The 12256-nt window shown below is 42.4% G+C and overlaps 1 protein-coding gene across 1 annotated transcript; it reads right to left on the minus strand.

Moving 5' to 3' along the window:
- Nucleotides 1–740: 740 nt before the first annotated feature.
- On the minus strand, nt 741–4271 carry CXCR4 (C-X-C motif chemokine receptor 4). The gene is made up of 2 exons (XM_056350195.1): nt 4115–4271; nt 741–2354 (listed from the first exon to the last, which is right to left on the minus strand). Exons 1-2 carry the CDS (start codon nt 4151–4153, stop codon nt 1293–1295), a joined length of 1101 nt encoding a protein of 366 aa, XP_056206170.1. The 5' UTR covers nt 4154–4271; the 3' UTR covers nt 741–1292.
- Nucleotides 4272–12256: the final 7985 nt, after the last annotated feature.

The raw sequence follows: 12256 nt of genomic DNA on the forward strand, positions 1-12256 counted from the left end.
CAATTGTGTTTGTTTTTTAATGTAGGAATATACAAATATTCTCAATGGCTCTCTTCTCTTGGGTATTCATTACTTTTGAATGCACTCTAGTAACATGAAGATATGACTAACTTAAGACAATTAAGATTACATTATCTCAAGAAAATCAGAAGGTACACAGCATAGGGAAAGCTCCATAGAGAAAAAAAAAAAAAAATCTGTCTTCCACAGAAGATACTTCAATAACTTGATTTCTAGTCCAAATGCAATTTCAAATAGCAAAATGGCTTTGATCCCACTACTTTTGATTACTACTAACATGTGAAACTAAATTTAGAAGAACAGCAAAAGGCAGAAGAAATGTAGGATTGAGTTTATATATGCATAGCATAGAGGTTAATCACATGCAGTAATCTTAGTTTGACTCCCAAAAGGCTATAAACTTTAGCAAGTGCTTAAATAGACCGTTTTTCACATGTAGGTATTTTGCCCTCAAAAAGTTCTTTGTTTAGAGTGATAGTGTAAGTCATTCTAAAGATAATGTTAATTGGAGTAAATGTATTCTGGTGAAAAAAAAAAAGCAACCCAAAAACCACTTGGAACTCACAGGTGTCAACTGAATAATCAATATGTACTGAAACTCATTTTCCTGCTTTTCATACAAGAGCTATGCAATTTTCAAAGGAACAATTGTGCATTGAGAATTGTAAATAAAAGTGTTGGGAAAAACATTTAACCAGGAATAAAAATACCACTCAAAATAACTTTTTGTCATAAACTTTTATTTACCTTGAACAGAAAACTTTGCAAACCATCAGTTACTAAGAATGGGGGGAAAAAACCCTAGCATGTAACAGAGGAGGTTTTGGTTATAAGTGCCATTTCTACAGCAGAGTTAAGCTATTGTAAACCAAACATCTCGTAGTAAGGTAAAAATCTCCTGCCAAAATTTTAAAAATTTAAACAGCAACACTGAAAACATTTACATATAAACAACAGAGAAATACTTTCTAAACTTTTAGCAGTCACTTTGCTACAACCCAGAAGTGTTTAGTTCACATACCTATACATACAGACAAGCACTAAAACTTTTGTGAACTAGCCACTTGTCCACAGGACCTGCCTAGACAGTTTGTCATCAATATGAAAGTTTTTTTTATATATAAATAAGTCAATTAAACCTCACAGAGACTAGAAGAAACAATATAAAATTCCCACTGTAAATAAATCTGTACATTATCGTCAGTCTTGCTTTTTCGAAGTCTTGCGCAACTTTAAAGTGTCTATTTATAAAATGATGGCAAGGAGCAGTGTTAGCTGGAATGGAAACTTGAAGACTCGGACTCTGTAGAAACAGAAGAATGTCCCCCACGTTTGCTTTTTGAAAGAATCTTGAGGCTTGATCCTCTGCTAACTGAGGTCAAGGCATTTTGTGCTGATGTTTTGAATTTGGCACCCAGGAAGGCATACAGAATTGGATTCAGACAACAGTGGAAGAATGCCAGGGCTTCGGTAATGGAGATCCATTTATGCACTATCGTCTCCAAGCTACAACGATGTCTGATGACTCCCAGCAAGATGAACGTGTCGATGCTAATACCGATATAGTATGGCAGCCAGCAGGCAAAGAAGGCAAGGATGAGGATAACTGTTGTCTTCAAGGCTTTGCGCTTCTGGTGGCCTTTTGAATGTGACAGCTTAGATATTATAATACAGTAGCAAGTCAGGATTATTAGACCAGGCAAGACAAGTCCTACCAAGATATGCTGAAATCTGAAAGAAATCAGCCAGTTTTCGTGAGGGTACATGCGATCACATAGATACTTTCCTTCTACTTCACTAGTACTGGCAAAAATTATATCAGGCACTGTCAAAAGCACAGCTGGTAGCCATACACCTACATACACCACCTTCTCAGCCAACAGCTTTCGTGGTCGCTGGCTGTTGGTAGCGTGGACTATTGCCAGATAACGATCTAAACTTATAAAGGCCAGAATCAAGACACTGCTATAGAGGTTGACTGTGTAAATGACATGAACTGCCTTACACAGAACATTCCCAAAGTACCAGCTTATGGCCGCGTCCACAGACCAGAATGGCAAGGTGATGACAAAAAGAAGGTCAGCCACAGAGAGATGCAGCCTGTATTTATCAGTCATGCTTCTTTGCTTCTTCTGGTAGCCCATAACAACAATAACCAATCCATTGCCGATTATTCCTGTTAGGAAGATGATGGAGTAGATTGTTGGCAGGAAGATCCGGTTGAAATCAGCATTCTCATGCTGGAAGCATGGCTCTCCATAGTCTCCATAGTCACCTGAACCAATCTCATCCGTGCCGTTATCAGAAAATTCAATGATTAACCCAGAGGACAGCTGAAAAAAATAGAAGAAAATTAGATGTTAGCTCCTCTGCAAAAGCTTACTCTGTATGTAAGAGTACGTTAACACACGGTATGTCAGTATGCTAAGAGTTGCCCGAACAGTCTCCATCATCATAAACAAGCAAACTTTTTGAAAACCAGATGGAAAAATACAAATTTAAAATATATATGTATATATATTAAAAAATATACAGAAAATAGGAACAAGTTCAAAAAACTTTCTTTGTTTTTTCTCCAAGGACTAAGATCTTCTAACTAAGGACATGGGATGAAAGGGAAAAGAAAGATAATGGCAACTCCCAGAAATATCACTGGTTCTGGACACTTCAGTGCTCTAACCAAATACACACTACAAATGGAAGAGCCCAGAAGTGCCAGATGCAAGAGGTCAGTCCACACAGAATTATTACCTGTGACATTTACAACAGAGAGCTATAAAAAAAATTACTCGAAATGCTGCTGCCCCAAAGTCCCTTCTCATTAAGGGGATGGGGTCAAGGAGAAATAGAGAAGGTACCCTTGGCTGATGTAATAAAGGATAAATAATAGCAAGAATTCCCTGCTGAGGAGGGATTGACAGCTCCACGCACAGAGACAAGAAAAAAAAACCCCAAAGCCCATAAAGAAGAGAAAGCGAGAGGTGACCTTAAGCAGGGCAATCAAGCCCCGTGGAGGGTCATCGCAACAAACCACGTTCCCCTCCCTTTGTCCCCCCCCACCCGGCGGCGGCGGGGCAGGGGTGAGCTGGTGCTGCTGCCAGCCCGCTGCACCCAGCACGGTGGTGGAAAAAGGAAGCGAAATTCTGGTGAGGGCACGAAAGCGCATCAGGAAACCACCAACGGTTTTGGCCAGCGCGCTGAAAAGCAACGCAGGCGGGCAAGTGCCACCTGGCTATGCACAATTCCTCAGGTTTTCAGATTTTTCCGTTTGTGCCGTGCATGCCAGGCCCCCCCGGCGCCGCGCAGGACGCGCCCTGCGAGTCCCGCAGCACTTCACACGGGGATGCACCAGCTCCCCGCTCCAGTCGGGACCTGCCAGAGCTCTCCCTCTTGGTCCGAACCGCTGTCAAAGCCCCGGGGCAGGAGAACGGCCTCCGGCAGCTGGGGCCACCGCCGCGCTTCGGCCGAGGGGGGCGGCTGGGCCCCCACGCTCCGGCACACCGCGCTCGGGGCGGGCACCGGGGCAGGGGGATGCCGCTCCCGGGGCGGGCACTGGGGTAGGGGGATGCCGCTCCCGGGGCTCAGCTCTCTCCAAACTTCCTCGCATGTGTGGCCCCCCGCCACTCCCGTGGCTCTAACTGCTCTACCGGCGTTTGCCAGCCCACAAAGGCGCCACATGTCACTGCAACTGACGGCCAAGCCCGAAGCAAGAAGCGGGACTCCAGCGGTGGCCGTGGCTGCAGCGAGGTCCCGAGCGCTGCAGCCCGACGCAGCAGCGGCAGGAGGCCAGGGACGACCCCTGCCCCCTGGCGCCCCGCAGACCCTCGCAGTTCCGCGGGCGGGGAAGCAGGACGGCGCCCGGGCTCCGCACCCCCGCCTCGGCCCCGCTCCGGGGCGACCCCCGCCCGCCGACTCCGCCGGGGGCACCTTTGTTTGCAAACAGCACGCACATGGGCGAACGCGGCGGGGAGCCAGGGCTACCGGCGGGGAGCCAGGGCTACCGGCCCGCCGCAGCGGCGTCGAGCAGCCAGCGCCGGCCCGTGCCGCGGGGACAGCCGCAGCAGCGCCGGCCGGCCCTGCCCCCGGCACTTACATCCAGGCTGTCGAGGCTGTTGTCCATGCTCTGAGCCATCTAACGGGTCCGGGCTCTGGAGGTGGTGGTGCTGCTGCCGCCGCGCCGCTCCCAGCGCCACCACTCGCCGCCGCACCGAACACACGCCCCGACGCTTCTGGCGGGACGCGGCTCTTATAAGTTCCCCGCTGCCCCCCGCCCCCGGGGCAGCCCGCCCTGGCTCCTCCCCGGCGGGTGGCACCGCGCCCCGGGCCGCCGCGCTTTGTCTGCGGCCGCGGGGCACCGCGCCGCCCTTGCCCCGGGGGCCCGCGGGGGCGGTGCTGCTCGCCGGGGCAGTTGGCCCCCCCCCCTCCCCCCGGGTGATGTTCGCACAAGCGCGCCTTTGAATTTCCCCTCCAGAAAATTCTTTGAAGTGTCTGGCGCGGCCCCGTGTTGCCCTGGGTGCCACGGGCAGAGGTCACCACTCCAGGGATGGAGAGGCGAGGTCCCGCACACCCTTCAAAATACGATCACCTCGGTCCTCGGGGTGTCTCTCATCCCTGCTGAGCAGAGGGTGTCCAGGGAGAGATGTGGGAAGCGAAGCCACGGCCCGCACTGAGGGGTGAGGGGTGCTGCAGACCATCGAGGGACTGCCATGTGCGCAGGCTGCCCACTCCCCTCCGGCCTCTGGTCTGGGGTGAGAAGTCTGAGGAGAAGCTGTAGCTGCTTTTAGCGTGTCTGAGATACAGGGATGGTTCATTGTTCCAAAAAGCTTTGGAACATTGCAAGAAATGCATTAAGGAAAGAATAGAAATCAGGAAGAAAAGAAAATCTTGTCAAAATATCAGTGCCGCCAACTTGATTTAAAACCATGGATATCCATGCTCACTGTCTTGCCATCTAAAAATAGCAAATGGTGAGCTCTGTATTTGCCTACTTATATTAGGAATGCTACTTGTCTTTCTCCTTAATCTCGAGTTTGGTAAATTAGCTTTGTAAATGTGAAGGGTAAATATCTTTAGTAATGATCTGTTTCCAGTAGCCAGATAATTTAAAAAATTAAAAAAGAGGAAAAACCTGAAGTGGTATCTGTAGGATAAAAATAGTAATCATAAAATAGTTTTGCAAGGGAAAATCAACCCAGATATAAAGAAAAATAAAACAGAATAATGGATTTCCTTTGCAGTTGTCTCTGAGGCCTCAGTACTGTTGATATTAATGCAGGTAAACTAATTTGCGTAAAAAATTTTGATTAGAGTATCTTCTCATCTGTCTCCCCCCCCCCCCCCCCCCCCCCCCGACTTCACAAGTCACACCATAGTGAGTAACTACATTGGGAATAATTGATTCTGTTATATAGATTTACTTCTTACAGTTGGAGTTTGGAGTGGAAAGAAAGGAGAATGGCATTCTTTACATAATAATAATATGCTCAAATTACTCTGGTAGCCAAAGTTTGATGAAAGTTTTATTTTTAAATGTCCCTATTACCGGTTTACATGCTCCAAGTTCACCACCAGTTTTTAGACGCAAAAATTATTTCCAGGTATTTGACAAGAGTTACTCTCTTACTCTTCCCCTAAAAGCTCTAGAACTCCTTCTCATGCACTACAGCAAGTATGAGTTTGGTTATGATTAATAACACTGATTATCTTTCTTTTTGTTAAAAAACATGGTATGAAAGGTATGAGCTATAATGTAATTATGTACTTTAACTACATCGTAATTCAATAGTAATTCATATTTTGTGAGCAGGTCTGGAATATCACATACAGGTTGCATTAAAAGCAAACTAATTGATTGTAACTCAGGAATTACCAGTCTTCAGAAAACTCAGTATCTACTTTGAGTTTATATCCAGAAAAATTTGAGAGGGATACCATGCTAGAATTCTATAGAAATAAAAAAAATCTTCTAGTGAATCCCCATTTTTAGATACTAATCCTAGCCTTAACATTATCATAACTTTAAAAGCAAGTGTGACAAAATTATAATTACTGCTATTTGTTCTTTAGTTTCCACAGAACCTGTGATGTGTTCTCTACTTTCTAGACATACAAAAAGGAAAGCACATGTCCCAGGTAATCTGCAGCCCAAAGTTAGATGACCAGGCAGATAAATGAGCGGATGAGGGACTTTTATATATATAGATGAGTAGGATCATCTCTATATAATCATCTTTCACTTTTTCACTTACGGAGAATGCCCAGCTCATGGCACCAGCAATTGCTGTGCAGTTTTCAGCAAGGCTATGCTGCCTGAAAGGCTCTCCAGCCTACTGACTTTGCAAACATGTGAACCAGATTTTCAGAAATATGCATATTGAACAGGTGCTAAAAACTAGGCGGGACATGGAGCTGCACCTAGCAGAGATGAACTTTTAGGAAAAATTGGATCCTACCTTGCCAGAAATTCATATGGGTGACACGTGTTTTTATGGAGAACATATTCTCATCTCAGAGGGGCACAGAAGATTAAACACTGATCCTTCTCTGTGTATGCAGTGCAGGATGTTAAAATACACTTGTAGTGCAGGTGGCTTGTAGCAATGGTTGCAGATGAGCAAATATATATGTACATGAACTCTAGAGCTATTTGACAAGTTTGAGTGTTGGCTGGTTATTTATTGGGGTGGATGGCATGGGAGTGCATTGACATGTGGGCTATCAATGCACAGAACTGCAAGTGTAATTGAAGCCCAAGCAAGCGTTACCACACCTCCATTTTACTGTGCAGATAGGCCCGTAACAGCAAAGTGTATTATGTGAAAATTGATTTAATGAAGTAATGGGATATGGGACAGTGACTCAGTTATTTGTGTTCATAGATAACACAAAAAATTCAGAACTGAGGAGTGATCTAGTTCTATGGATTAGCCCTGAAGCATGGTAGTGCTGAGTAGTGGGAAATCTGAGGACTGATACCCTATCTGATGAGGTGTCACTGAATCCTGTTTGGATGAAGGTCCTCTAAAACTATCATTCACACTGCTATTTTGTTATCTATGATCTCTTTTGTTTCTCCTATCAGAAAATCCATGTGAAAACTTCCTTTGTTGCATGGAAGACCATGGAGGGCAAGTTAATGATTTCCAAAGTGATAAAAGAAGGGAGCTGTTGTTTCTGCAGAGCATGTAATTCAGAGTTAGGTACAAATCTTAAGACGGAGCTAGCAAAGACCAATTTCCAAGCTTATGTTTTGCATTATATGTTTTTTTCTGGTCATAGAATTACTGTGAAAATCAGACCTTTCCTAACCCATGTAATACATATTTTTGTTAGAGAAAACATGCCCTCTGAGATTCAAAATCCTATGTGTTCTTACACTGTTATGCTAACAATACAATTCCTCAGGCTGTGAATCATTAACCTATTTTTTTGTCTTCTAAAAACGGATATAAGTCATGCAAAAGCGAAATATTTTCTAATAAACCTTTCTAATGGGAAAAATATCCTTTTGATTCAGTATCCACAGAAGTAGAAAAATAAATTGCATTGCATTTAAGTATGTTAAATGACTTACTTAATCTAAAGACTTCACAAGTGTCTTTAGCAAAGTAAACTTCTAGCTAATAAAAGTTTAATGATGCCATTGTCTGTGGATGACACTTAACACAAAGGAGGTATGGTCGGTCCCTGGTTTATGTGATATATGAGTACCACCATATTGTATAAATTACAACGGTGTACTAGCAAACTATTCATTATTTTTTAGCATTAAGGGAGCTATTCTTTCAGGACACATAGATGATAGTGTCTTAAAAATACATAACCAGCAATATGGCTGAAATTACGGTACTATATAATAGGGAGTGAATAATTTTCAATTATTCACTGGTTTTCCCAGTACATGTCAATTCCTGTGCTGGAAGGCTTCTGAAAGTGGGGGGAGTGCTTTCTGAAGAAATAACAGAAAATGTGCTGAGGATTTGGAAGATGTTAGCTTTGAGTAGCGGATTTTTCTATTCTAAAAAATACTGAAGGGAACTGATGTTGTGGACTTGCTTGCCACTAGTTGAAAGGTGGTTTCCTTATAAAACTTAAACGTTTATTACCATACATTGGATTGACTTAATGACAAATGGGTCTTCAAGTAGCCTGAAGTTGTATACATAGAGAGGAAAAGGATATACTCTGCCTTTTCCATCTGATCTTTCTGTTGAAGTGGGAAAGGTATCAATCTTATGCCTGTTAGGATGGTTACAAGCGGTTTGCTGGAATTGGGTTTCAGTTAATGGCTTGCTTTGCTCTTGGTTCTCAAAGCTCCCTGTCTCCATTTCTTTCTGCCTGTGCTGCAATGGAACAAGGCTACCAACTGTTACTCTGATCCTGGAAGAAGAGTGTCTGCCCACTTTGTGGGCAGTGCCACCTAAATTGACTGACTTGAAAGCAGAAAGGCAAAAAACCTCTGCAAAGGAGCAGGACACATGTTTCAATTGGTAGCATATTACATTGCCACAGGAATGGTGTGGTCTCTGTATGAAGGGAATGATACTTGAATACCAGAACAAAATTAAAGGAAAAGACTTACATCAGTATAAGGCAACAAAAATGCTATCAACACTGGTGTAGAAGGCAGATTTCTTCATGGTTCCTTGCTTTTAACAAGGATAATTTATTGTGTTTCCTTTAAGTATTGCCACAAGGCCGAGATGTCTAAAGTCAGCACAGAAAAGTCAGCAAGAAAAAAAAAAGTGCTTTTCTCTAAAAGGAATGATAGTCACTCTTGTGTTTTAATCCCACCTCCATCTGTGGCCTGCAGCAAATCACTTAACCCTTCTGACTGTGTTCACCCAACTGTAAAATGGGGATAACAATACCTACTTACCTACCTCAGAGGAGAGCTGAAGGGATTAATTGGTTGATGTTTGCAAGGCACTTTGAAGACAGAAAGTGCTTATTTTAGAGCCTGTTGAAATTATTGGTGACACTGATCAGCTAAAATTCAAAGGGGACCAAACTCATTAAGGTTCTGATCTTCTTCCTCCATTTGGCTATGTTTATGGGTTAGCAAATCTCACTGCATGCGGACAGTTTATTGTTTGTTTGGAAGTAGGGTAGACTGAAAAAGATGCTTTGAACAACTTTGTTAATCCTTTCAACTAACATGTCTTCATTTGCATATCACTGAAGCTGAAGGTTTTATCTTTGATGATTATATAGCAGAACACTTATGGAGACATGTTGAAGTGTTTTTTTTCTAGAATTGTGGTCAGATCAGAATTATGGAAACAAACTAAACCTACCTAATTACATCACAATTAATTTCTTTACTATAAACAGGTAGGATTTTGGCTTTCATAGCATTCAGATAGATTTCTGTTTAGCTATAAGACGTGTTTCTTATGGTGTTCTTTTATGCTGTAAAATGCCATTAGAAACTTGCTCACAGTTCAGTCTGGCTTACTAAGGACAGGATTTGCTTCTGTGGACCCATGGATTCCTGTCTTAAGAGCATATGGATAAAATTAGAAAATCTAGTTCAGATATTCATATACACATCTATGCAGTTTCACAATTCCATGAGTTCTTAGTGCATAGCTTTAGAGAGACAGTTATATCTGGGACTGTGCGTTGCTTCTCCTACCAGTGTAAACAGAACATAGCTACTTGGAGACTAGTAGACTGAACAGGGAGGGCCCTAAGCGACCTGGCCTAGGTTTGACTCCAGAGGCTTCTCCCAACCTGAATTATTCTATGACCCACAGTAGGTCCATCAGACCATGTCCCCGTACCTCTGCTACTAGCAGTGCCCAGAGTCATGTGGTCAAAATACACCCACTTACTTTTGCATGCATTAAGCCCATTTGCTCTACACAATGGAAATAGCATTTTGATGTTGTGTTTCCGCCCTGACAGTTTTTGATCAATCTTTTGTTGAAATGGTGTCTGTGGAACTGTTCGGATGTAGCGAAGTATGCTAGCATGTGCCATGTTTCTTTATCATTTTCACACATTTCTTCTAATTCATTTCTTTGGATGTAGTAGTAGGTATTGATTTTTCACTCGTGAGCTTCTAAGCTTGCCAAAATAATTCCTTTTGTTCATTTGCCCACTTGTTTTGTGTCTAAAAAGTGGCATTGAAAGCAGAGTAGAAGCAACAACTCCCTGTTTAGCTCAGTTTAGCAGTCTGAAGCTCACAAATGTTTTAGTTTTATTGCAACAGCTTTGAAGTGAGGTCTGTACATATGGGTGCTGAACTTCAGCTTGGATACTTGTTTTTGAATCTGCATGCCAGGGATTGCTCCTGTCTCTGCTTCTTGCCAGCATTGGTGACTGAATCTGTTGTTCAGCAAGTAGGGAGGTCACCCAGATTCAGTGACATCCATTCCCATTGTTTCTTTCTTTTGGATCTCTCCTCCCACTATTTCCCTGAAAATTCACTTTAGAATTTCAAATATTTTTTTACTGCTGGATGTCAGGTTTGCATATGCCATTGAAATATGGCTTTTTTCTATCAAAAGGTGCAGGAGTAAGACTGGGCATACATTTCTAAGTCCATGCTTCCTACTTTGGTAATATAATTGATAGCATTTGCTCAGTAACTCTCTATTAATTTGATGTTTGTTGAAAACATGACCCAACATTTGTAAAACAACCAAAAAAATCTCCATGAAATGTTGCTAGACTTTCAGTGCTGCAGTCAAGCCGCCTATATACAATACTTGTTGAAATACCATGGGTAAATACACATATACAGCCTGCTATATCCATTTATTTATAGTCAAATATAAGGATGTAGATAGAGAGCTGTAGGAATATTTATGGCAGGTACATTCCTTTCTCTGTTCATTAGCTGCTGGTGAAATGAGCATGATATTACACACTTGTTATTTTGAGCTGATTGGTTATGAATAGTGAGTGATATTTGCTTTTACTGTTTTGAAAATTGGCTAGGTAAGATTTGGGGCCTGATATTTGTAAATATTCACTGAGGTCGCATGGTGTGATTTCTTCTCAGTCATTAGGTGACCAACCTCTATGAAAGCAGGAAAACTGTTTGAAGTAATGACTGGGATACTTAACCTCTGTTTCTGATTTAATGGGGAGGTAAATGCAATTTTCAGGGTCTCTCTTACTGCATAAAGAGTGCTCCAGCCACATGATATAAAGAGCTAATCTCTTGCAACTGAACTTGCTAAATTTTCATCTTGCTATTCAAATTCATTTTTAGAAAGTGGAACAGGCAACTTTGGGCAAACTTTATGCTGAACGAGGCATCATCCACATAATTTCCATAATGGCTGGAATAAAGACTTTACAAACATCATGGCATGTGCTCTGGCTGATGTGGCAGAAAAGTGATAGTGTGCTAATGCCTGATCCAGATCAGACCTATACAGTTGGGTGATTCAGCCACAATCTCTCTTCAAGAGAAGGTGAGGCAGAATCCTTAAGGAGCATAAGGAACAGAAGATGAGCATCCTAGAAAATGAAGGACATTAAAAATCCTTCCCTGCCTTTTCCTTTTTGACAAGAAGGAGAACTGCATTTGGCTTGTGCATGGATCTTACTGTGAAATAGCTGTGTTCCTTCCTGACAGGGAGAGAGGAGCTTACCATCCAAACTCTTCACTGTTGAACCAGATTATTGCACACATAGGAGAACCATCTAGAAAATTAGTTGTTATGAATTCATTCATGTGTGCATGTTTGTTCATACTTCAGTATACCTAGTTATGCATCAGCATACACTTAAAAAAAATTCTTCCCCAAGCGTACATATAAACAGAGGACAGGTGAGTAAGTGTCAGAGAAGAAGTAAGAAAAAATGCCATTCAAACAAACTTTCCTCTGTGTTTAGCTGTATCATTACTCTCCAAGGTGCAGCTGAACAGAAGTACAGGGAGTCTAGAATCTTCAATACTGAGCAGTGATGGTTCTAATTCAGCCTAATTTACACTTCAAACTTCTTCCATTAAAAATTGTGGCCTACAATCCTGTTTCTTCATTCATGAGTTCAGTGCAACCGAACGTGGGAAGAAAGACGTTAGTCTTGAAATACTCTCTTTACAAATGAATTTGTTATTCTAGGAATTTGCCATAATTTTAAGCAGATGGTTCTATATTTCTGAGGTTATTTTTCGGTACTGAGTGAATATTGTGAAAAACATGCAAGAGGGGAATTCTAAAAATATTACTAGGTTACAGTCTGTGTTCAGGACAGTCTGTACTAAGTGCTATTT

The sequence above is a fragment of the Falco biarmicus genome, chromosome 8, assembly GCF_023638135.1.
Source record: "Falco biarmicus isolate bFalBia1 chromosome 8, bFalBia1.pri, whole genome shotgun sequence".
Taxonomy (NCBI): Eukaryota; Metazoa; Chordata; class Aves; order Falconiformes; family Falconidae; genus Falco; species Falco biarmicus.